A 27,672-nucleotide genomic window follows, 5' to 3' on the forward strand; every position below is an offset into this window, starting at 1 on the left:
TTGCTTCTTTTGTTTAGATGAATTTCCAGTTTGTTAACCTTTGGAGAGTATTGGAGGAGGACTAGTGACCCTTCATCTAAGTTTAAATCCTGTCTCTAGTAACTTTTAAGGGGCTATGATTGTGACTCCCCTCACGTGTGCGCGCATGTGTGCACACACACACATACACACACACCTGTCAGGTAGTTGCCAGCAGGTGCCTGGGGGTGCGGGAAGGTGGTCCTGAACTCAGGTCCCTGAGAAGAATCTTCCCTGACTCCCAGTACTACACAGTAGCCATCGGCAGAAACCACGATAAGAAATCTCTTTGCGGTTCACCTTCAGGAGGACATTCCATGCCAAGCTGTGCTTCTGGTGTGCAGTGCAGGAAGTAGCTTTCAGAGGTGTCAAGGACTGGAGACGTTTGCCAAGTGGCACAGGTAACTACTTGTCAGAGTTCTTAGCCTCAGAACAATTACCGGAGCACCTTTAAACACCCTGAAGGGTTTATCCCTACCCTGACAAGTTGAAAGGTCTTGTCAGAAAATTCACTTCCGACCACTTTCCCAGTACCTCTCCTCCAACCTACACTATCATAATATCTAGCCATGTAGAGTCAGATACAGTTCTCTGAATGTGCCGGGTTCTTTAGCACTTCCATGCCTCGGTTTTGGTTTTTGTTTTGCTTTACATGTTCTGCTTCTGCCTGGAATTATTTCATCCCATACTTTAAGGCTGAGTTGAGTGATCTTCTCTGGGTAGCCTTAGAATGCCCCAGCCATTTATGTCAGAGTGAAAAGAGCCTGTGCCCCAGATCTAGAGCTGTGCTGTCCAATACAGTAGCCACTAGCCATGTGTAATATTAAAATCAAAATAAAAAATAACTAATACAATTACAGTTTCAGTTTCTCAGTTACACTAGCCACATTTCCAGTGATGAATGGCAATATAAGGCTAGTGATTATAGTATTAGACAGTACAGATATAAACCATTTCCATTATTGCAGAATGTTCTGTTGAACAGCACAGATCTAGAGAATAAGGAATGGATGTACTGCCCCATCCACCATGGGACCAATAGCCCTAGATCCTGAAAATCCCTCAGAGCCAAGTGCCATTGGCAAGAGTGGAGAGAAACCTCAGTTTTCAGTCACTGCCTGAGCCCAGATCACTAGACCCATATAGCTATTAGGGTCAGGAAAACTGAACACCAAAAGCACACCTGGGATATTTTTTTCCTGAACCCCCCTGCAAACAGGATGAAGAATGAGGGGCTTCTTGACTCTCAAAGTCTGCCTGAACACCTGCAGATGAAATATGCATGTAATTACAGTGCAGGAGAGGGAGGAGAGAACAAAGCATTACTGTTATTACTACAGTGCTAATACTATTAGTTTCTTGCAACAGAATCTATTTGGGTTATATAGGTTTTTCTTTCCTATCTTTAGGAATCAATCCACTCTTTAAAACAATGTATTTACATAACTGCTTTCCTCTGTTAACACAATTCTTTTGGAATTTGGAGATACAGCTCAACAGATGTTATCAGAGCATGGTGCTCCCAGGATTTAGGGAGAAGACTGGAAAAGGTCACCCTCTGGCAGCAAAACTAGAGAAATCAACGCACCATAGATTGCTGTATTTCCTCAGTATGTATCTATCAGGGCTTCACAATGCCAGGCTTTGTGCACAGCACTGGGAAGCAAGACTGAGTTGGTCCCTGCTGAGATGAATATCATTGCCTGCCAGCACAGTCAAACCAAATGATGGTTAGAAAATGGACTGCCCTGAGGATGGGCTATTACCCAAGACCATTTTAATATATAAAGAAGCCACAGGTCCATAATCCTTTACCTGAAGCCTTTAGGCCAGATGCCTTCAAGAACTAAATTTATCAGATTTCGAAATGCATAAACATTGTACATTATGTTATACCCAGAGTGGGGAACAAAGCAGCACTATGCAATCAAATGTATTCATATTTCCAAAGAAAAACATATGACGATTTGCGCCAAGTGAAGTAAGTAAAGCCTTCAAATAACTTTACATGAGTTCTGGTCAGGTTTTATTGCTAAATATGTTTTGACGCCACCTTACTAAAAAAAAAAAAAAAAAATACAGTTTTTGTAGCTTTGGGGATTTCAGAATTGTGGATAAGGGACAGTACACTCTACTTGAAGATGTGATATGTTGGCAATAGGGTAACTGTTAATATCTAAGAAAAGAAGAACCAAACAAGGTGCTCAATTCTGTCCCTGAAACAAATGCTTCTGGTCTGTTGAGAGATTTCTTTTAACAGCATGACTACAGAATTCAGTCAGTTGCCGTGAGTTTGGTTTGTGTGAGTCTATCTTTTTTTATTTTTTTGAGACGAGTATCGCACTGTCGCCTGGGCTGGAGTGCAATGGCATCATCTCGGCTCACTGCAACCTCTGCCTCCCTGGTTCAAGCGATTCTCCTGCCTCAGCCTCCTGAGTAGCTGGATCACAGGCACCCGCCACCATGTCCAGCTACTTTTTTATATTTTTAGTAGAGACGGAGTTTCACTATGTTGGCCAGGCTGGTCTCGAACTCCTGACCTCGTGATTTGCCTGCCTCGGCCTCCCAGAGTGCTGAGATTACAGGCGAGAGCCACTGTGCCTGTCCTGAGTCTTCCTTCACCTGCCTGATTCTTGTGAATGGATAAAATACAGAAGGCTGAGGCCAGATACTGGTCTACAGAGACCTGGCCAAGGCACTGCTAACTTGAAGCGTGGTTGAAAGCAACCAGTGAGCCTCCTTCTAGAGCTATGGTTTCCAGCTCTGGCTGTGCACCACAATCGGCTGGGAAGCTTTACACATCGGTGCCCAGGCCACACAAATCAGAATCCCTAAGGGCAGGACCAGCTATCAGTGTGCCTGTGTATGTATATATTATTATTGCTTTCTTTTTTCTTTTTTTGTTGTTTTTTATTTTTATTTATTATTATACTTTAAGTTCTGGGGTACACATGCAGAATGTGCAAGTTTGTTACATAGATATACATGTGCCATGGTGGTTTGCTGCACCTGTCAACTCATCATCTACATTAGGTATTTCTCCTAATGCTATCCCTCCCCTAGCCCCCTACCCTTGGGGTATACAATATATACAATAAGAAATATAAAATATAAAAGTCTTAAGTAACCATTCCTTAGAACAAGATACAGAATGGCCTGGGTTTCCTCCAGTCCCTTTCCAGTTCTTATTTATCCTCTCTTCCTCCCCCGAGGCACTCCTATGTCCTGACTTCTCTTCACTATCCAGCAATCTTAGGCACCAGTGTTTTGTAATACTGGTTCCCCAACTGAGCTGTTCTTTGGCGTCACCTGGAGTTTTAATGAGTGCTGGCACTAGGGTTCACCCCAGAGATGCCCATTTACATAATCTGGGGTCCAGCTGGGCAGCAGCATTTCTATAGCTACCAGGTGACTCTAATGTGCAGCAGTTTGGGAGCCACTGCTCTAGTAACGAACATTCTTAGCTGAAACAGATAGATCTCCTATAGGCCAAATACATAAAACCATCAAAAGTAATCAGAAAGAGGCTTGGCGTGGTGGCTCACGCCGGTAATCCCAGCACTTTGGAAGGCTGAGACAGGTGGATCACTTGAGGTCAGGAGTTTGAGACCAGCCTGGCCAACATGGTGAAACCCTGTCTCTACCAAAAAACACAAAAATACCTGGGTGTGGTGGTGGGCACCTGTAGTCCCAGTTCCTTGGGAAGCTGAGGTGGGAAAATCGCTTGAACCCGGGAGGCAGAGGTTGCAGTGAGCGGAGATTGTGCCACTGCACTCCAGCCTAGGTGACGGAGTAAGACCCTATCTCCAATACTACTACTACTACTACTAATAATCAAAAAGAGATTGTATTTTTTAAGAAGATTGAATTCTTCCTCTCCCCTCTCATTTTTTCTCTCCCTCCCTCCTCCTTTTGTATTCTCCCTTTCCCCTTGTTTTTGCTTTCCTCCCTCCCTCCCTCCCTCCCTCCTTCCCCTTTTTTTCCTGATCAAGCCATAGTTGCTACTACAGATATCAGAAGTGGTTCCAATTTCATTTATTAAGTCCCTTATTTTTCTCCCTTCCTTTTCATTTCTCTTTCAGGAAGAAATAATTTTTTAAAAAGACAATATAGAGGAAAAAACGAGACAGAGGGAGAAAGGGAGAAAGGAGAGAAATAGAATAGGAAAATGAAGCAAGCTGAGTGCGGAAGAAAAACAAGGCCTGCAGGGGAGAAATCATCAAGGGAAAAGAGATGGGGGAGAGAAAAGAAAATGGCTTATCTCCTGACATAGGCCATTTGACCCTGTAGGTTCATTTCATAAGGGCCCAATAAGGCAAAAAGAGCTTTTAAAAATTGCTGGTGGGTACCCTGGTGTATCAGCTGACTGAAACATCACTTATCCCACAGTTTCTTAGACTTCAGAGCAAACATCTTCCCCAGGGCTCTTTGTGTTTTTGGCAGGCAGCTAAGCATTTTAGGTTGAGAGCTGGTTTCCTGAGTCTGACTGCTTGGCCCAACCATGAAAGAATAGGAAAGAATGGTGTCAACCTGAGGAAGGTACTACCTTTTTCAGCTTCACGTTTCATTGTCAGTAGAATGGAGTTAACAGTACCTACCTGTGACGGTTAAATTTTATGCATCAACTTAGGCTAGACTATGGCACCCAGTTATTTAACCAAATGCTAATCCAGATGTTGCTGTGAAGGTATTTTGCAGATGTGATTAACATCCATAATCAATGTCAGTAAATCAAAGTACCCTCTGTAATGTGGGTGGGGTTATGTAACAGTTGAAGGCCTCGAAGAGCAAAATCTGGGGTTTCCCAGAAGAAAAGGAATTCTGCCTCAGGACTGTAACACAGAAACCCTGCTTGAGTTTCCAGGTGGCTGGCCTGCCCTACAGATTTAGGACTCAAGAACACATTAGCAACTCCTGCCTGAGTTTCCAGCCTGCCGGCCTATCCTATGAGTTTCAGAGCTGGCAACCACCCCGCCACAATCAAATGAGTCAGTTCCTTAAAATAAATCTTTTAATATGTGTACACATATGTCTGATTGGTTTGTTTCTCTGGAGAACCCTGACTGATATAAACTACCTCTGGGGTAATAAGTGTAATGTGCTAACCAAAGGCATATTCAGTATTAAGCTACAATTTTTAGGGTGGTGTGGGGCTTATGATATTTATCATAAGTCTGGGGATGATTCTTAACTCTGCACTTGAATATAATCTCTTATCTCTCCTCCACCTTTTGCAAATTTTTTTCATAACAGATCTCAGGCCAGTTCTCTCTACTTCATTTCATGACAGACCCATAACATAATTAGGGCACAAATGACAACCAGGTCATTAGAGTGCACAGCTGAATTTAAAGGTCCTCGTAGGAAACTCCTTTCTTTCAGACTCTGAGCCTTTCTCCTTGGCTCCTTCAGCTACCTTCATTCTTCTTCCTGCTCCCCCAGCCAAAGCCTGGGTTCCACTTGATTTGCTTCTCCAGAACCTGGCTACCTCCTCCACGGAAGTCAACTGGACAGCAGCTCCAGTTCCACCCCACTCCAACCACCAGTTGAGGCCACTAACAAATATTCTCATAGCAGTTTACAGCAAACCCCTTTGTCATGCAAGGATGGGGATCTGGGGAAAGACAGCTTGATACACCTCAGATTTGGCTTCCCAAATGAAACTTCTTTTTTGGCTCCCAGAAAAGCTGGCCAGGGGCAAGAAGTTGAAGGGGAAAAGCTACATTTGGGAACAGGGAGAGCACTCTAGCAGCTAGAGTCGAGTTCAAATTTTCCCACAAATAGTTTGGAAAGAAGGCCTGCCAAGTGGAAGGATCTGTGTGTGCATCAAGTGTTGGCACTGGATTATTTAGCCCAACTCTTTTATTCATCCAACTAAGACAGTGAGGCCCAGAGAAGAGGTCTGACTGAGGCAGTAGCTAAACGGATCCTAGGACTTGGACCGGTGGTCAGGCCCCTCCATGCAGAGTCCAGGGCTTTCTTCCACAATGCCATGGGGCCTTTAACAGCTCAGGTGGAGTAACAGCGTTTAAAGATTACATCTCCTTTATCATGAAACCAATACCAATCATGCAGGCCAACACTGTCTAGCTTCCTCTGGCTGTCCGTGAAATCTATAAGCCTTTGGATGCAGGGCTCCTGGGGGTGGGAGGAAGTTAAGGGCAGGTAACGGGAGCTGAACCACAGACTAGTGTTTGCAGTGAGCACAATACATGAGGGGTTACAAATAGCCCTCTCTTCCTTAGATGGTTTCCTATGAAGAAACTCGATCAATGACTCCAATTTCTCAGGCCTTCCGAATTCCTAATGACTATTTAAAATGAGGAAGCCATTCCTTGATGGAAGGCAAATTAGAAACACTTATTTCATCAGCTTCCTTTTACGAGTCACTCCAAAATGTTATCTTGACTGTCTGTATCACCTCTACAGCAGTACATTTGAATTTCAAGTTCACTCTACATGACTCACAAAAGGCTAATTTCTAATAACAAAGGGCACATGGAGAAGGTATTCAGGAGATGTCAGAGTCTTGGTTGCTGCATTTAATGCAAGTGGAAGTCTGAAGGCTGAAGGTCCAATTACTCGTGTGAAGCTTTCCAGGTGGCTTTGCTTCAGTGACCTGAACAGGTGGGAATATGAAGCCCACCTGCTTCTCTGTTTGCACAGTGACTAATACGTTTATAAACACTTAATAAACATGTAACCGTGTCAACTCTTAAAATAGTTCTTTCACAACTACAATTCAAACAGATTTGAAATTACTGGGTGACTTTGTAAGGCCATTTCCATAAAGGGGGATGGGGCTACACATTCTGGTGATGTTGGAATCTAATCCTTACCCACAGGCTAGAACTCCTGGTCCTTGTTATGTTCAGGTCTGACTCAGGAAGCCCAAAAATACATCTACATTACATAGGGAACAGAGAACAGACTGAGACAATTTTATTTCAAACTGCTGAACCGTAACACATTTGGAAGGAAAGTTTCCCAAGATTCAGAGTCAACTCTGAGTATTAAAAATATAGATCCATTTTTTTTAACTGCTGGGAAAATTGGACATCCCCAGGCAAAAGAATAAAATTGGACCCTTATCTTACACCATCCACAAAAATCAACTCAAAATGAATTAAAGACATATTTAAGACCTAAACTGGAAAACCCTTAGAAGAAAGCACAGGGAAAAAGCTTCCTGACGCTGGTCTTGACAATGATTTCCTGGACATGACACCAAAAGCACAGGTAACAAAAGCAAAAAATAGACAAATGAGACTATGTCAAACTAAAAGGCTTCTGCACAGCAAAACACACAAAAACCAAAACCCATCAACAGAATGAAAAGGAAACCTTCAGAATGAAGAAAATATGTACAAACTATGTATCTAAGAAGGCATTAATGTCCAAAAGATATGACCAACTCCCAAAACCAAATAACAACGACAATAACAAAAAACTCAAATAATCCTATTAAAAATGGGCAAAGGAGTTGAATAGACCTTTTTCTAAAGAAGACAAACAAATGGCCAATAGGTATATGCAAATCTGCTCAGCATCATAATCATCAGAAAATTGCATGTCAAAACCACAATGAGATATCACCACATACCGGTTAGAATGTCTATTATAAAAACAACAAGAAATAAAAGATAGTAAGTGTTGGCAAGGATGTAGACAAACTGGAACCTTTGTATGCTGTTGGTGGGAATGTAAAATGGTACATCCACTATGAAAAATAGTATGGAGGTTCCTCAAAAAATTAAAAATAGAACTATTTTATGATCCAGCAATCCCGCTTCTGGGTATTTATCCAAAAGAACTGAAATCAGGATCTTGAAGAGATATCTGCACTCCCATGTTCATGGCATCAATATTCACAATAACCAAGATAATGGAAACAACCTAAATGTCTGTTAATGGCTGACTGGATACAAAAAAAAAATGTAGCACATACATACAGTAGAATATTATTCAGGCTTAAAAAAGAAAAAAATCCTGCCACAGACAACAACATGAATGAACGGGAGGATATTATGCCAAATGAAATAAGACAGTCAGAGAAGGACAAATATTGCATGGTTCCACTTATATGAGGTATTTAAAATAGTGAAATTCATAGAAGCAGAGAGCAGCTGGTCGTTTCCAGGGACTGGGAGGAAGAGGCAAGGGGAAGTCGCTGTTCAATGGGTATAAAGTTCCAGTTATGCAAGAGGAATAAGTTCTAGAGATCTGCTGTCTACCATAGTACCTATAGTTAGCAATATGGTATTGAGCACTTAAAATTTTAACAGAAGGTGGATCTTATGTTAAGTGTTCTTACCATAGAAAACACACACACAAATCCCCAAAATAAAACAAGCACCGGAAAACTTTTGGAGTAATGTGTCTGTCTATTACCATGATTATAGCAATGGTTTCATGAGTAGATGCTTATGTCCGAACTCACCAAATTGTATACATTAAATAGATACAATTTTTGGTATATCAATTATATCTCAACAAAGCTGTTAAAAATACAGATCCACTTTCAAATCCCGTAATTTAGGAAAAAGGATAATAATTAAGAATTTTCAATAACCTATAAATAATCAAATTAAAAACAAGATTAGATAAATTCAACTGTCATTACATTTAATGGAATATGGCCTCCAAAGACATAGGAAAAACATCGGCCCCAGAGTTAGAAGTCCCGTGTTTGACTATTTTTTTAACGTAAACTCTCTTGATATAGATCTATTTTTATCCCCCACATCTCACCTACCATGTTGGTTAGAATTAAATTCTGCTGCAAGTGAAAGAAAAATCACAATAGTGCTAGCATAAACAAGAAAAAAAGATACCTCTCCCTTATGAAAATTAAGCGCAGGCTGGGCATGGTGGCTCATGCCTGTCATCCCAGCACTTTGGGAGGCTGAGGTGGGCGGATCTCTTGAGGTCAGGAGTTCGAGACCAGCCTGACCAACTTGATGAAATCCCATCTCTACTAAAAATACAAAAATTAGCCAGGCATGGAGGCAGGCACCTGTTACCCCAGCTACTCGGGAGGCTGAGACAGGAGAATCTCTTGAACCCGGGAAGCGGAGGTTGCAGTGAGCCAAGATCGCACCGCTGCACTCCAGCCTGAATGATGGAGCGAGACTCCATCTGAAAACAAAGGAAAAAAAAAAAAAAAAAAAAAGAAAGAAAATTAAGCACAAAGGGAAGTCATTCTAGGCTGGCATAGTGACTGCGGAGTCAGCAGGAACCTAGATTCCTGCTCCCTTCTTGCTTTGCCATCTTCAGCATATAGTTTCCTCTCATGCCCTAGAATGCTACCTAGGCACTACCATTAGGCCCACATTCTTGTCAGCAGGAAATGGTAAAGAAGGGCATGTGTCCGTTCCGTAAGGGCATTTCTTAAAAAGGTGCACTGGACACTTCTGCTTCTGTGCATTCCACTGGCCAGAAATGAGCCCCATGGATACATCTTGCTGCAAGGGGAACTGGAGTTTTTATTCTAGGTGACTACATACCTAAGGAAAACCAGACATTGATTTATTAAAGAAAGAGGGGGAGAGCAGCTATTAGGGGACGGCTACAGATATTTAAGCTGTTGGTCAAGATTTAATGAAGATGAGCACCATAAAAAGAAAAAACTTGTTCTGGATGCTGCTAGAAGCTTTGCATGGGAATGGGGTGTGGAATAAACAAACACAAAGATTCTATGTAGCAGATAAATGCATTCTTTTCTGCATACAACCTGTTAACATTTTCTTGCCTACTAAATCCCTTTAAAAACTGAATCCAGAGCTCTGAAGACTAATAATGGTAGAAAACAAATGCATATGGACAAACTACCTTTGCTTGTGTTTGTTTATATGTTACTAGACAACTGGATAAATGAGTCTTTTGGCATCATAAAACAGTAAAAACAGAATTATCTCTAAAAGTCACATCATGGTGCAGAAAATACAGGTGCTACAGGATTATGCATTTATAACACAGCAGATTTCACAATGACAAAAAAAAAAAAAAAAAAAAAAAAAAAAACCCAGAAAGAAAATAAAAATGCTGATTAGGCCTTAGTCCATGGTGGACTTCCAGACTGGCCTATTGGCTTTGCTAACTTATCACAATAGGTAAAACAACTCACAGCATAGATACTTCCCTTTGAGTGTAAGGTCAAACTGATTCCCTCCTCCACCCCCCATCTTCTTTTGTTTGAAGTCTGAATAGAAGGGGTGATTTACTGGATTGATTTTTTGAACCTGTGCTTTGTTTTGGTGCACATAATGAGTGGATACTGACAGTCACCAGACTCATATAGGCTGTCCCTGAATGTGGACATTCGCTATGTATATATAGCTTTTGCAGCCATCTCTCTCTAATCCGTGTTTGCCTCCTAGAAGCCACAGCTGCTGAAAGGAGTATCTAGTTAAGGAATAAACAGATTTTAGGTGGAGCCAGCAGCTGATTCTTGGCCTGAGGTTGAGCTGAACTCTACACAGAGAACACACACATACAACGTAGAAGGGGACTCCAGTGAGCCTTGATGCCAACTCTCAAGCTCCCTGAATCCCCCATGGAAAGCAAGGAAGGCTCCCTAACCCAGAGATGTTATGGGTGTGGTTTCTCCCCACAACATGGAGGGTACAGTCCTGTCTCTTCTGGCTTGTGGTAGTCCAAGCGGATGGCAGAGAAGTGGGGATTTATTGTTTTGACACCTTGGGTCCCTAGAGAAACTGGATTCTGTGCTGTCCAGTCTGGGGAGGCCCTGAACTCCCGTCAGGTGCAAGCAAAGCACAGCTGTCCTAGAAAGTCCTGTTTTATGAAGCCAACGGGATGTAATCTTGACTCTTACTGAGTGTGGCCAGCAAAGTACGGGGCAGAGCTGCCTCAGCAAAAGTCATCTATAACTCACTTAAGCAAAAACTTGTAGATAAATCAGAACAGAATAGCCATGTTTATAAACAAATCTTATAGGCCTTAACTACTTCAGCAATACGTGGGTGACCAAAAGAGCTCACTGCCCCCTCAGGAAGCTTTTTGCAGGAATCCCTTATCAAGAAAGTGCCTGTGTGTAGCAAAAGGAAGAGCTCCCAAGTTTAAAGAATAGGAGAGGTTAGCAACAGAGGGAAAAAAGAAGTGAAAGGCATGAAGTGTAGGAGTGCTTACCACCAGGGCAGCCTTCCTGCTGAGTTTAGCTTGCCCAGTGAATCCTAAACCTCCCAATCCTTTCATTTAGGGTCTGAACATTTTTAATTTAATCTCTAGATATGATAGGAAACCAAGGTTGGTCCCATTGGCATTCTAGAATTGCCACATTCTGCCTGCAATAGACTTCTGGGGCCAGCCTGTGAGCTTAACACTGTTTATAACCCCATTTCAGTGTACAAGGAACTCTACAGTCACAGCTGCTGTTAGACCCATTAAATTTATTAGTGTTAGTTATTTGCAATCGGTAGCAATCTCTATTTTATTTTTTTCCTTTTCCAAATGAAAATAATGGGCCTTTTCAAGAAAGTATAACAGAATCTTGCATATCAGTATGCAACAGTAATAGTTAATGTCCTATAAAATTGCTCAGACTTTTTCCTGGAGCAAGAAGTAAACAGGAAAGGCAAGTGGCGTTAGAAGATGCCTCGCTGTCTGCATGAAAGCGGGACCGGCAAGAGATGATGAAGTGCTTTCGTTCCGGTGTCACAAAGGGATGGGGCTGCCCACAAGAGCTTCTTCCAGTGTCAGTTCAGTGAACTTTGGGAAACTTCCCTCCCTGACTCCAGGACAGCGCCTCCTTGAAGTGCGGTAATGAAAGCGTTTCCCCTGATTTCCTCTTTTCTGGCTTGTGGCAGCAAAGAAGAAAGACCATATCATCTGCTGGCTGATGAAAACTTGAATAGCTGTATACTGTCACCAGATCATTTGGAGGAAAAATGATAAATGCCCTAAAGAAAGCCCTGGGATGCTATATGTAAATCTGAGGTAAGGAGAGCCAATAAGGTCTGTGACAACATTAAGCCAGTTACTAGCAATGAAGCAATTATATGCACGATGGAAACAACCTACAGTGACAGCTATAACAAAGGCACAGGAAAGTGGGCAGGAGACTGCTTAAAATAATCTGAAATAAGTAGTGTCCTGAGCAGAGAAAAGTGTGGCCTGTTCCAGAGCTTGAGGGCCAGAAAGAGTTGGAATTATAACTGGACACTGAAGGTCTATATCATACAACTTTCTAATTGTTAAGTGCCTTAGCTTTTAGATGTGCCGGTGAAGGCGTATCTTATAAAATGACTGATGGCAAAGAATCACAAGGTAAAATGCAAGCATTCTGAATAAAAACAAGGGAAGGAAAGTAAAAATGAGAGTGTAAAAACTATCTTTGAAGTGATGGCATCTGAGTTGGGCCAGGGTGCTGAGAAATGGGCATACTCACACACTACTTGTGGAAGAAGAAATTGCTACAATCATTCTGTGACAGGCAGTTTCCAAATACGTATCCATGGCCTTAAAACTCTGTGATCCCTTTGACTTGGCAAGTCTATTATCTGGATATTATCCTAAAGAAATATTTACAGATATGAAAAGTGACTTAATGAAGTGTTCAACCACCACCACCACCACCACCACGATTTCTTAGGTGCTCCTTATGTCCTTCACAGGAGAAAATGCTTATTCTGGATGCCGATGGAGGCCTCAGGTTGGGGATGGAGTTGGGAAACGAATAAACACTTAACATTCTGTGGAACAGACAAATGCATACTTTTTGAAGCACAACACATAACCTTTCTTTGCCTCTAAAATAACTTTAGAGATGAATTAAAAGTTCCGAAGAACTGGATGGTAGAAAACAAACGCATATGTGCAAACTACCTTTGTTTCTGTTTGTTTTAGGTTACTAGACAACTGGATAAATGAAAATGTTTTGGCATCATGAAAACCGTTCTTTTAATGGAACATTAAAAGGAAAAAACAGAATTATCACTAAAAGTCACATCATGGTGCAGAAAATACAGGTGCGACAGCTTTATGGGTTTATAATAGCAGATTTTACAAGACAAGAGAATGAAAATGTTGACTGAGGCTGTTGTGCTTTCCATGTCTTGACTCATTTCACAATGAAGATGTTCATCACAGTGCTATTTATGTTGACCTCCTAAATACCCATTACAGGTGACTGGCTAAATAAATTGTATTTCCATATAACGCAAGCATTAGGAACCTACTACAAAGGGACACAGAGAGCTATATTTATAGATATGAAAAACAATCTCAACATCCTCCAAGGTAACATGTAAGTATTCTACAGTATATACAGTATGATACCTGATACGATTTGGCTCTATGTCCCCACCCAAATCTCATGTTGAATTGTGTTCCCAATTGTTGGAGGGGGGGCCTGGTGGGCCTGGATCATGAGGTAGTTTCTAATGCTTCAGCACTGTCCCCCTAGTGCAGTCTTCTGACAGAGTTCTCACAAGATATGGTTGTTTAAAAATGTGTAGCACTTCCCCGTTTGCGCTCTCCTGCTGCCATGTGAAAATGCGCTTGCTTTCGCTTTGCCCTGCCACCATGATTGTAAGTTTCCTTAAGCCTCCCCAGTCATGCCTTCTGTATAACCTTCGGAACTGTGAGTCAATTAAACTTCTTTTCTTTATAAATTACCCAGTCTCAGGTAGTTCTTTATAGGGGTATAAGAACAGACTATTGTTAACAATGCTAATAGCGTCAATGTAAATGAATTGGGAAGATAATGATGTTACTTTTGTTTATCTGGAACTTTTAGATTTTTAGAGTTAATATATTACAAAAAAAGAAGCACGATTTTAAATAATGAGTTTTTTTTTTTTTTTTAGAAATAAAAAAAACATTCTTCCACAAGAAAAAACATATTTAGCTGAGCAATTGTGATGAAAATAAAGAACATCTCCAAAGTGGGGCTGATGCAGGGAAAGACTCATCCCAGATATGGACCTGCAAGACCTAATAATTCAAAATGGAGAATTCCTGTCAGCAGGTTGCATTTTCAGGGGAAGAGGACATATTTGTAGTACAGAACCCGTGGCCTGGGGCATTTTAAGCCAAATTCTCCTTTGTTCACTTGGGAGCACAGAGGTACCTCCTCCTCTTCCTCCTTCTGCACCTACTCAATTGCTCCTGATGTCCCTGAGCCTACTGCTGGGGTCCTGCACCCCTTGATGCATCTTGGTGGGGTGGAATGCTTATTCTGCTCTCGATGAAAGCCTTGGATAAACACTGAGAACCCTCAGGCAACTCAAAAGCCACTTGAATCAAGTGGATGTGTGGGCAGTTGCTTTTACTGGGCATAAGAGGACCTCCCTATCCCATCCACTTTCATCCCCAAAGAAATGCAAAAGCGAAGACAATTTCATAGTTTTTCTGGATGGGTTTCTAAGCCTTCTGAACTGTTGCTTAGGGCATTAGGCAACCTATTTGGTTAGGTTTAACAATATTTGTGAAACTGTATGTTTTAAGTTATACTGAGAAGTTTAACGGATATATTATTATATCATACTGCGTTATGTTTAGAAAGGATCTTTTTCCACATGAAGGTCAAAACTTACAAATAACATAGTATGAATAAGTGTACAGAATACACACTTTCTTCTTCAGACAACATTAAAAAGATAGATTCCATAGCTTAAATAATGCTCAGAAATCTTCACAAGAAGAATTTCATTAGACACAAAGGTGACAGATTTCTTTGTAAAGAGTATTATTGCCTTTACAAAGATCTGGGGTGATGGTGGTGAAGAAACAGACTGTCGCAGGTGCATAAAATACACTGACTTGCTTAAAAATATTCTAACTTGTACATGATGCATCCAGATCATGCAATCAACTGTCACATAAATTTGATCAGCTTGCCTTTCCTCATCTTATGAATGAGGAAACTGAGGCACAGAGCAGCAAAGTGGCTCATCCAGTTTAGAAACTTGCTTTTTTACAATGAAAAGATTGTCCCTAATAAAACAAAACCAGAAGCTCAATAAAACTGTTGAAATATCACTAGACTATTTCACACTTTAGCCACATCTTACTATCAAGGCCAGAAGCTACTTACAGCTTTGGAGGTAGAGGGTGTAGGGGAGGGAGGCCGTTTATATCCTTATGTACCAGTTTTCTAGCCTGCTCTGAGATTAGTATCACATCGATACAATCAGAGAAAAAGGTGCTGGTAGGAGTTTTAGCCTATGAATAGTAGTAGTATACAGTAGTCTACTCGTATCCAAGGGGGATACATTCTAAGACACCCAGTGGATGCCTAAAACCATGACAGTACCAGACCCCATATGTACTATGTTTTTTCCTATACATACGTACCTACAATAAAGTTTAATTTATAAATTAGTCATGTAAGAGAATAACAATAAAAAAGAACCATTATGACAGTATACTATAATAAAAGTTACATGAATGTGGTCTCTCTCAAAACTATCTTATTGTTCTACACTCACTTTCTTCCTGTGATGATTTGCGATGATAAAATGTCCATGTGATGAGATGAAGTGAGGTGAATGACTCAGGCCTTGTGGCGTAGCATTAGGCTACTACTGCTCTCCTGACAGTAGGTCAGAAGGAGGATCATCTGCTTTGAGTGACCCTGGGTCACCGAGCCAAGATGAGGTGGATGGCTAGATGTCAGGAGCAGAAGATGTGGCTGCTAACAGGCGGGTAGTGTACACAGCATGCATGTGCTGGGCAAGGGATGACTCGTGTGGGCAGGATGGAGCGGGCTGCTGTGAGGTTTCATCACGCTCCTCAGAACAGTGCTCAACTTAAAACTTATTAGTGGTTTATTTCTGGAATTTTCCTTTTAATATTTTGAGACAGTGGTTGACCACAGGTAACTGAAACCTTGGAAGGCAAAACCTCGGACTAGAAGGGGACTACTGCATTTTGTATCTGACTGATAGCAAGTGAGAAAAGAGTTTATGAGGGCTCAACCCAAGTGGCTACAACTCGCTACTGTCCTTATGTAAGGGTTGCCATCATCGTATTACATGGCTGGATTTTTGTTTATTCTTCAACAGGCTAGCAACTGCAAGTCACACCATCTTTCCATTCCTGGGCCTCCATAACCCTAACCATTATTCCCACGATGTAAAAGAGAGCATGAATTTAAGGTGACAAAGCTCTGGTTGGTGGATGTGAAGTACGTGACGAGAACAGGACTCTCTGAGTACTGCACAGCCATTATGAAGTAACTGACCTATATGAAACTGCTACCATGGTTCACAAATTTATTGTCAGGTTCCAGCCTCTAGCTGTTCTCTGATTGTTCTAAATACTTGACAAACTGAAGCCTTTTCACTTTCCGCTGAAATTGCCTCATCTCCCTGTCAGAGCGCCATGGGGGACTCCATTACTTTTCTGACTCCTCTCCCCTCCTGACAAGTCATTTAGCTGGCTTCTTGTTGTGAAGGCTGTCCATGTCAAATTAGCCAGGGCCCCTATTGTCCTTATTACCACTCGAAAAGCCATCATGAGTAATGCTACGGGGTCCCTCAGTTGTCATCGTTTGTCAGAAAGAAAGGGAGTGTGGTTACATATAGCTGACAGGTAATTTCAGCGTCTACAATTACCCCAATTAGTCTTGTCATAAACAATTCGATAAATGCACACCAATACAAACAGATAAACACACCAAGGTCTCTCACTATTAATGCTGTGTAATGGGTAAATCAGTGATATGATGCTATATTTTATTTATTTTTTTTTAAACTATCCTCAGCTGTGAGCTGGCACTTGCTACCTGGTCAGCACAAATTGTACTATCTACTTTCATTAGCTCATCACCACAAGGAAATTTGAAAGGCTGTGACAAAATTCATTTAGAGAGAGAAGGAAAGAGCAGATTGTTATAACACCTGCTTTGGGCAAGGATACAACAAAGGTTTTCATTTTGTCAGTTCTCAGCAACTATGGGCTTTAAAGTTCACTATTTTGTGTTAAAACACCAACATGTGAAATATGAGAGAAACAGGGAGTTGAAAAATGATCTCCACACTGGAATTAGAAATATGATTTGGAAAAAAACTACTGCCAAATGTGCCAGTCAGCAACCATATATTTTAAAACAAGATTGTGGGCTGGTAATTTCACATTGAAGATGATCACAGCGCTCTTCAACTAAGGATTTCCCCCCTCCCTTTTTAAAACTGTACCTTAAAACCATATAAACCAACAAAGCTCACCATGTTCAGTGTCAAACTTATTTATCTACGCCAGTGCTCATAGGAATTTGATGAATAAAGGCATCAACGCTTCTCCTTGCTGGACTCAGCACAGAGGTGATAAAGACCTGGTAAATGTGGCATACTGGTTCTCTCCCATCTTCTTGAAATACCAGGGAATGAACCTGTTTTAACACAACACCCTCTAGGAGCACTCTTCAGTTACACTCTGTATTCAACCCTGAATGAAGCGCCCTTACGTTCACTCTTGTGATCCACATAAATAAAGGCTCAAGATTCAACATCTGTAGCGTCCACTGCACCCTGTCTGTTTGCTGACCGCAATCTTAAGTGATGGCTGAAAAACCCAACACGAGGATATTGTTGTAGGAAATTGCTCCTGGCAACTATTTGTTCAAGCTCAAGATTTTTTTTTTTTTTTTTTTTTTTTTTTAAACCAACACTAAGAACCCACCAGAAAATAGGACAGGTCTCCCTAATGAGTAATCTATTTTAGCACAGTCTTGTCTAGGCATGACAGTTTACTGAGAGGCTTGAAAAACTCGTAATTACCAGTGTTACAGGGCAATTAATGTATATTACACTGCACTACTCATGGCAGCAACTGTCATTTTCTCAATAAAAATGAGTACTCTTCAGCTAAAGGTGACATTAATTGGGACTTTAATGGCTATGCAGAGGAGCTGAAGCCAAATATGAACAAAACAGCGATTCAATGAGCGACTTCAGAAACGAGAAAATTGTACTAAAATGAGATTAATTGCTGTTTAGAAAAAGGAAAGAACCTAAAAAGCTATTAAATTGCAGGGTTTGGGTGCCCGGGTGATGGTTGTGATGTTAATCTTGCATTCTCACAGCAGGCAAATATTCACTAAATTCAGAGCCTTTTGACAGCAGGAAAAATCATGTATGCTTAACTTCAATCCATCAAAAATATATTTCAGCTTTTATCAGTGTTCTAAATACTTCTGCAATTTCAAAAATTACTGCTCCATTCCTTGGCTGTCATCATGCAAATGTGAACACTGTCAATATTGCTATGAAAAATTTCCCAGCTTCAAAAGGCCTACTTCAGTGATAAAGAAAGAAAAACGTGAAGATTAGAATTGCAAAACACACACTACTAATATAACAGAAATCAAACAATAAGAATTTAATGTTTAAGTTGTGGAAACTGCTAAAATAGAAAATGATGGGGTGGGCCTTTTTTGGGGTAGAAATATCAAAGAAAAATAATTCTGAAATTCTTTCAAGGCGTGTAACTTTACGCTTAATTAATCATCACCAATAATTAGGACAGAATTTTGCAGCTTGACTTCAGGTACTATAATTGTTAATACTGTTGTCTAGTTTCTAAAGGCCTTTTTATCCTGGCTTCTACATTCTTTAAAAACAATTATATAATTGTTTTTCTTTACGGCCTTTTCAAATATCATGATGACTGTATATACAAAACATAGCACTTAAACTTTGACATGTAAGGGGGATAAACATATTTGATAACTCTGAAGTTATATACTCTGTTACTTGACTTTTTTTTTTTTTTTTTTTTTTTTTTTTTTTTTTAAGAGAGACCATCAACTTAGTATTTTTGTTAAAGAGGGAGTTTTCAAAAGAGTTATATTATGGACAGTAATGTAGCATTCACAATAGCTGCCCCACAAAAAGATTAGGCCTGACTTTTGAATACTGTGCACTTTCCTACTGCATAAGCAATTCTGTTCGTTCTGCATTTTAATATTTAAAGAGCCTTCTCATCTGCAGTTTAGGTCAGGGCTCAAGACGCATTAACAACCATATAATTCTGGACATACTCAAGAACCACATCCACTAAATGACAGGGGGTAGTGAAATAGTGTACTTTCCATCTTCAAATCAATGACAAACCCTGTCTATTCGAAAAATCCAGAAATACAAATCACCTGGCCTCCATTATGAAGACTGGTTCTTGGCCACTTGTCTGCCAGAATATACTTACAGGGCCACTGTGGGAGAAGAGGAAGGAATGGAGAGAGAAGCACATGCACACCCATGCACAAGTCTGTCCTCAACAGCGGGATGCTCTGCTAGGTTTGATCTTCGAGCTGTTTTATTCACTATAAGCACGCTTTCTTACGTTTCGAATCCAAGCTTGAGTGTAATCATCTTTGTAAAACAAGTTGCTTTCAGGGTCCAGCATTTCCCCAGTATTACCTGCTCCTCCTCTTCTTCCAATTTTCCCTTTTCTTGTATCTAGACTTTTATGTTAACAGCACAATTCTTCCCCAAGAGTCTAACAAATGTTCTTTTTAGTCCTTTTTTGGGGGGTGAAAAGGGGCTTTTGTTATTCATTGTGCCATTTCAAAAACCAAGCTGCTCTTATACCTCAAAAACAGCTTTATTTTAAAGACAAAACATTCACCAAGCTCCCCCTAAAAGTCTTTTCAGGCAGAGTCCTCAGAGAAGACAGGTGCCTTTGGCTAAATTATCTCCACTGACAAACCATTCACAGAAATTTGCTTTTTTTTTTTTTTTTTTTAATAAAAAAGTACATGTCAATAGTTTGATTCCATTTTGTCTATGCAAATACCATTGATGAAAATTTCAATGGAAGTTTTCAGGGAGTGGAAGAGTTCCAAGCTAGGTATTGAAATGGGACTCAGGAATAGGATACTAATTCACCAAACTTGCCAAGAATGATCTAACCCGGTAGCCGTACAAAGGCAACTGCAAACCATCGACATGATCCCAGATAATCCCTTATACTGTATCTCTAGGATCTCATCTCCATTCTGCAGTTTACTGTGAGAGGCTCCATTTGGGGCTCCAGGTTTCCCATTTGCAAAATGGGAGCAACTTTGTCATGCTAAATTTGCTGCCTGTGAACTAGCGCAGAGCACTTGGCAGACACCACCAGCTCCAGGAATGTTAACGATTGGAATAAACCTTTAGGAGAGTTCCTAAAATGAATGTATTTGATACTGTTGTTCAATTGCTGAAATTCTTTACCCCTCACAGTTGCCACAGTGGTGCTATGAGAAAAGGTGATCACATTGAATCATGCGAAAGGCTTGCACAAAAAAGCAGGAGGCGTTGCTCTTTCAGCAAAGGCTGAAATTCCATTTTTAACCTCATTATTATTTTGCACAAATATCATACGTCTCTCTTCCAAAATACTATTTAATGGTTTAAACTGCTTATTCAGGCCCCTCCTAAGATTGAAACGTACCACAATGCCCATCAGTCTTGCAATTGACAGACCGTGTTTAAGCTGGGAATAGTGACAAGTTACAGGGACTTTTTAAAAAAAATCAATTCCAGGAGATTAGTAAGATGCGTTTTTAGATACATACCCTCAGAACATTATAAACTCAGTGAGAAGCCAAACTGGAATATCTCAAGTTTGGAAGATGAACAATATTTTGATGTGCCAAGGCTAATACATTATATGTTTCGAGTCTTACTATTAAGACCTGTAGCAACTGTTTTAAGAGATGAGTAGAAATGAAACAAATGGTAAATGTTTATTCAGTCACACAGTTCTGAAAGAAAACAACTGTTAATTTGCATTAGCTTGGGATCACTTAGCAGACTGCTTTTTAAGAGCTCTCACCTCTCAGCAGCCCATAAAACAGGAAGCTTTCATTCACATCCCTTGTACCTGCTCCAGCAATACGATATTTCATTTACATTCGTTTTCCACTCACCACCAATATTCAACAAACTAAAAGTCACTTCAAAACAGATAGCATTCTTTGTCATTGGGAGGAGAAAGTCAACAGACCAAACATCTGAGAGTCAATGCAGACAGATGCAGCATCACCTACTTCACCTTCTGATATACAAAGTTCTAGAAAGATAAACTTGAGGTATGTTTTGAGTCATCAATTAAACATTCTATTTAATATATCTTTGGCATAACCAGGACAGTCATCCTGCATAAATAAGAGTTTAGTGCCCTATATTTATAGGCAGCAGAATCTAAGCTATTTAAATGAAAGTAAATCGTTTTTATTCGTCAACTTTCATTTCGAGTTCTGGGTACATGTACAGGATGTTCAGGTTTGTTACACAGGTAAATGTGTGCCACGGTGGTTTGCTGCACCTATCGACCCATCACCTAAGTATTAAGCCCAGCATCCATTAGCTATTCTTCCTGATGCTCTCCCTCCACTGCATCCCCAACAGGCCCCAGTGTGTGTTGTTCCCCCACCCATGTGTCTACGTGTTTCTATTGTTCAGCTCCCACTTATAAGCCACAACATGCAGTGTTTGGTTTTCTGTTCCTGCGTTAGTTTGCTGAGCGTAACGGCTTCCAGCTCCATCCATGACCCTGCAGAGGACATGACCTTGTTCCTTTTTATGGCTGCATAGTATTCCATGGTGCATATGTACCATATTTCCTTTATTCAGTGTATCATTGATGGGCATTTGGGTTGATTCCATGTCTTTGCTATTGTGAATAGTGCTGCAATGAACATATGCATGCATGTATCTTTATAACGGAATGATTAACATTCCTTTGGTTGTATACCCACTAATAAGATAATTGGGCCAGTAATAAGATTGCTGGGTCAAATGGTATTTCTACTTCTAGATCTTTGAGTAATCGCCACACTGTACAGTCTTCCACAATGGTTGCAAATAGCAATTTTTTTTTCTTTTGTATTTTTAGTAGGGATGGGGTCTCATCATGTTGCCCAGGCTGGTCTCAAGTTCCTGGCCTCAAGCAATCCATACACCTTGGACTCCTAAAGTGCTGGGATTATACACGTGAGCTGCTGTGCCTGGCTCTCCAATTAACTTGAGAACCTTCCACCTAGGCAACACTGGGTGCTTGTAGAACATTGTTTTCAGGAATACCCAGGAATTTCCATGGCATTAAGAGATGAATTAAATCTCTTCTCAACCACATGTATGCCTATTTTAACTCTATTAGTGCCATATATATATATGTGTGTGTGTGTATATATATATTAAAAGCACATATACATGCTTTTATCAATAAAAATAGAAGGAATGAGGTTCTTGGTAAAAGCAAACATAAAGAACACTTAGTCAAGTAGTAAAAATATTCATGTTGTGGATATTGATCTAAAATTTAAAATACCTAAATCAATCAGACTGGGTTTCCCTTACCCAGTACCATCTAAATGTTAGAGGGTTGTTCACTTATTTTAATGTTTCAAGACAAAAATATAAAAAATAAAAGGGGAAGTTTTGGCATTTCATATAGCAAAAAGATGGATGTTTTTTCTTGTCCTACCTGTAATTTTGTTTGTTTGCTTTTTTATGTTTGAGTTGTTCACCCAGCTCGCCCCACACCTCCACCTGCTGATCTCCACGGCTTTTCCTCATACGTTTTGTAGGTCTTCGTCTCCCTTTTCAGCAGTTGAGTTATAAGGTTGGCCTCTTTTATAATTATAGTATAACTATGTCTTAAAAAGTTTTGGAACTGGCAATTCAGTGAGTTAAAATCAGAAGATATTTTTCAATTGGCCAAATAGCTAATTCTTAAAACTGCCTTTACTTGGAATGAGGGCAGCTGGATCAAAACAGGTCTCCTCCCACAGACTGAGCTCAGGCCACTGCCTCAGTGCTCCCTCCTGTTGTACGTTAAGCATTGAGCTATCAGCAACATCGCCCTCCACCCCACACGTCACAGACTGTAAGCACCTTGAGGGAAGGAATCAAACCCATCCTTGGATGCCTGGTACCCAGTAAATGCTGCAATCCTGGCTCTGACACTAATGAATTAATATTGGACAAGTCACTTTATCTTTCTGAGCCTTTGCTTTCCTATCCATTAAAATGCTTTCAGTTTCCTAGAGGAGTGGTTAGGCTCCAACAAAATAATGAATGTGGAGGTGCTGTATAAATGCAATGGATTACTACAGGTATTGTTAATAATTAGCATTTGGATTTATAGAATAAAATTGCAGTGTTTCATGGGACGAATGAAGGAGGTTCCTAATGGTCTCAACCATTTTTTGCCATAAGGAACATATAAAAATGTAGTTCCCTAAGAATTCTAAGATGACAGTCATACCCACATAGGTTTTTTGGTTTGGGTTTGTTTCTTCTTCCCGTCTCCTGTGCCCCCACCACACCACCATCACAAACCAACACACAAATCTTTTCTAGGCTCTGGATCCTCCTCAGGAAGAAGTGAAGCGCTCAGGTGACTGGGTCTGGAGTTTCATACAGAGGCATTTTCATTATGGCAACACAATGCATTTGCAGAAGGTATCCTGGCTCTGCTAAAAGGCAGGATTCTGCCGAGGTGGCCAAGAGGTCAGGAGGACCTAATCGGTGCCCCGTCCTCCATCTCCAGCACCAATGCCCTTTGTTTCTCAGACTCACTGCTCCTTCATAACCTGTGTCCTCCCTTCACTCAGTGGTCTGGTGAAAATAACATGGATAGGAGAAAATCAGCGTGAAAAATGAACACTTGGACAGGCAGACCACCTCTCTATGGTTGTGTGGGAGCTACTAAGCTGGCCTTGACAAAAACACAGATGTGCTTTTTTGTTTTTGCTTTTTAAAAGAAGAACCACTGTCCAATTATTGATGCAATAGCACCCACCCCATTCCTGATGTTCAGACCAGACCTAGTAACAGACAGCCACTGAGTTCAGACTGAAGTGTGCCACAGACTTCTTAACACAGCATTCATCTAGTGTAGGATGAATAATTTCCACAGATGGTGGAATTATTTGAGAAATCTATAAAAATAATGAAAGTTCAGAAACCTTGGTGAGCGGAAGTGCTACGTGAGCCACGTGTCTCCAGTTCTCTAAAGGACAAAAGGCACTGCAGGTGAATCCAGGACAGGGCATTATTTTTAAGTCACCAGAGCAATACCAACACATTGGTTGCTTTAGGTCATCTGGTTTGTCTTAATCACAAGCTAAAAATTCATTTATAATGCAGTATACAAATGCCATGTTTATATCAGTATCATATGCTGCTTGCTTGAAATCGTATACATTAAAATTAAGAACAGAAATCCAAGTTAATGGTCTAAGACAACCAATAACAAAACCACTAAATTCCAGTTGTCAAACATCATTTAATATGTATATTTCTGGGGTTTTTTGGAACAGTAATTATTAAAACTTAAAGCGATACGACTGAGTGTTTATGACTTCCTATTGAAAAGCCCAACTTAAAGAGCCTTCATTTCAGGCTGAAGAAAATCACGTGGCCGTCTCTGTGCGATGGCCTACTGACTTTATATCCTCTTGTCAAACCTCAGCAGTTTTATTTGTAGTGATACATGCTGGAGAAGGTTGGAGGTTAAAGTTGATAGGAGGGGCAACAGGAAAATCAACCAACTCCTTTCAAGAGATTACAACCTTTAGCATTTCGGGTCTGTCGGCAGTTTCTGCAAACTTTACAAGTCTGGTTGGTGATGTTTTTAAAAAACTGATTCTCAAATCAGAAGTCACATGGATCTAGTCAATGGACTTTTGCTTTGAAATAATCACAAGTGCTGAATGTACCCCCCAGTTGATGGCTGCACGGTTTTGTTTGTTTGCTTGTTTGTTTTTACTTTTTTGGTACTTAAATCTAAAATGGAAAAAATATCTGCTAACTTCTCAAGTATCTGAGATCTTGGAAAGTGAAATTACTAACCCGAATTCACTATGTGGTTCCAAAAACAGGGAAGTGGCTGTTGTGAGAGAAAAAAAAAAGGAAAATAAAAAGGCCGGTGCTAAAGGCAAACTTCGTTGAGCAAGGAGACAATTTGTTAATGCACCGCTTTTTGTCCTGCAGAAGTGTTCAGATTCTTAGCAGGGTCACACTGAAAAGTGAGATATCTGGCTATGACATCTATGCCACAGTACAGAAAACAAAGTCACAAACTAAGACCCAGCAATCACTGCGCAACATCTCATCCCACATCTACTGACCTCAACTTGGCACGTACTGGTTTACTTACAGACACTCTCCATCAAGTACTTCTAGTTACCTGTTGTCAAATGTGTATTATGTATATCTAAGTTCACTCAATCCTTATAAGAATCCAAATTGTGCCCATTTTACAGATGAGTAAAAAAAAAAGAGAGAGAAATTGAGAGATTTGCCCTGGGTCATACAGTAAGGGACCAAATGAGAACCAAAGTTATTCCCACTGCCACTCCCCGAGACCTGTGCCCGTTCTACTCAGCTCTGCCACTCCCCAAGACCTGTGCCCGTTCTACTCAGCTACATTGCTTCTTGGGTTGTAGCTAATGAATAAATAACTTCTAGACTATTTCTCTTCATGGTTAAATTTTAAAAATCCTCATTAGCTGATTTTAATGCAGAGTGTAGTGCTGTAGCAGCAAGGGAACAAGACTCAGAGTGAAAAATCCTCAGGTCTTGTATTAGGTCAGCATGTGGTTGGCTCAGGGTCTGATAATATTGCTGGCTACCACTAATTATTAAGAAAAATGTTTTGGTATTCAAAGAGTTCTCTGTGTCAAAGTGGTAGATAGCAGTTATATAATACTAACTACTTGTGAAATTAAAACAATTCCTACCATAAATGTTAACTCAATTCATTTCTGTTTTTAAAGATTTTACTCAACCCACTGATCAGTGTTCAACATTGAGTGACTTAAATCTCCCTGGGTCTCGGTTTCCTCACTCATGAAATTAGATTATATCTATGAGAGATCTTGGCTAGCTCTAAAAAGACTGTAAGTCTGTGATTTTTTTAAAGAAAACTTCTGCTTAATTCTAATGAATAAGCTTTTCAAGGAAATAAAGATACTTACCTTTATGAATGAAAGTTAAGAAGAGAAACACAACTTTGAGAAAAGTTCACTTATAAAAAAGAGCATGGAATAAATGAAAACTCTAGGCCAACTGAAGCCGTGCAACAGCCGTCTCTTTTTTGGGAGCCCTGTTTTGCAACTGCACATAAATGCTTTAAAAATAAATTTACTTGGGAATGACCTGAAAGGCAAATTATTTTGACACCCAGAAATGTTTGTTACAAGTGTTACGGGAACTATCAACTTCTATTTAGAGAGATAATATAACACACATTTTGCAAACATTGCTACTCATTGTTTAAGATGAGGAAACGCATGCTGGTTGAAACTTTTTTTCTTTTAATGCACTAACTGCTAAGAAATTTCCAACAATTTGAAAATGTTTTTGTTATTTACAAACACATTTCATCAAGATTCCTGGTAGAAAATGTTTCCTCATCCCTGTAATTCCAGCACTTTGGGAGGCTGAGGCAGAAGAACTGCTGAGCCCAGGAGTTCCACACCAGCCTGAGCAACATTGTGAGATCCCATCTCTACAAAAAATACAAAAATTAGCTGGGCATGGTGTCCTGCACCTGCAGTCCCAGCTACTTGGGAGACTGAGGTGGGAGGGTCACTTGAGCCTGGAAGAGGGGGACACCAATGCTGCAGTGAGCCATGGTCCTGGTCAACAGAGTGAGACCTTGTCTCAAAAAAAAGGACATGTTTCCAACTTTTAGTGATACCTTGTTTTCTTTTACTCACATAGTAGCAGTGTGAGTGTGGGGAACCATGTATTTATACATGATATGCATATATATGTATGATATGCAGGTAACAGATAGTTTTGTTTTTGTTTTTGAAATAGATGAAGCATTAAAACAAAGAACACAGCACACCAGGAGTCCGAAGCACTCAGTTCAAGTCCTGGTGTAAATAAGTTGGACACTAAACAATGCAAATGATTTAAATGGTACTGAATATTAGGAATTTAACTACTCCTATCATAAACACCTTTCTTTCCAACCTAAATTTAACAGAAGAGGACAACACATGTCCTTAATATCCCATATCTATTTTCTCCATTTCCACGCATCTATTTTTGTTCCTTCTCTATTTTGCACTTGTATTTCAGCAATAATTTCCCACTTGGCCTCCTTTCCCCAGTCTCTCTACTATTTCCACTCCCCAATACAGACAAACAAACTTCCAAAAACAAACAAAGAGCCCCACAAACCAAACACCTCTAATTGGTCTTCTACATGGTAGCTTAATAATACTGCTAAATATCAAATGAATTATGTTAGCAGTTTGCTCAACAAAACCATCAGCGCTGCCCCTGAGACACTGAAGTCTGTGGTGTTGCACAAAGTTTTTCTTTACCTGGATCCTGTTCCTTATGCTCTAAGTGTACTAAAAACTGGCTTTTTTTTTTTTAAAATATATATATTTCTGTGTCCTATGATTTGAACCATTTTTCATAAGTAATATTCTTTTTTTTTTTTTTTGGAGATAGCGTCTCACTGTCACCCAGGCTGGAGTGCAATAGCGTGATCTCGGCGCACTGCAACCTCTGCCTCCCGGGTTCAAGTGATTCTCCTGCCTCAGCATCTCTAGTAGCTGGGATTATAGGCGTCCACCCCCACGCTTGGCTAATTTTTGTATTTTTAGTAGAGACAGGGTTTCACCATGCTGACCAGGCTCGTCTTGAACTCCTGACTTCAGGTGATTCACCCACCTCG

At 40.3% G+C, this 27,672-nt stretch overlaps 1 protein-coding gene across 7 annotated transcripts in view; it reads right to left on the reverse strand.

Annotated features, from left to right (window-relative positions):
* CDIN1 (CDAN1 interacting nuclease 1) overlaps positions 1-27,672 on the reverse strand; it is a 250,041-nt gene that overhangs the window by 58,735 nt on the left and 163,634 nt on the right. The window contains exon 11 of one of the 7 annotated variants that reach the window (XM_011760035.2): positions 3,981-26,484. The exons of the other annotated variants lie outside the window; for them this stretch is intronic. Within the exon in view, the coding sequence (XP_011758337.1) occupies positions 26,340-26,484 (145 nt within the window). The 3' untranslated portion in view covers positions 3,981-26,339. Of the gene's footprint in view, positions 1-3,980; positions 26,485-27,672 lie in introns of those variants that run through there. 7 annotated transcript variants of the gene reach the window in all.

This window comes from Macaca nemestrina, chromosome 7, assembly GCF_043159975.1.
Source record: "Macaca nemestrina isolate mMacNem1 chromosome 7, mMacNem.hap1, whole genome shotgun sequence".
NCBI lineage: Eukaryota > Metazoa > Chordata > Mammalia > Primates > Cercopithecidae > Macaca > Macaca nemestrina.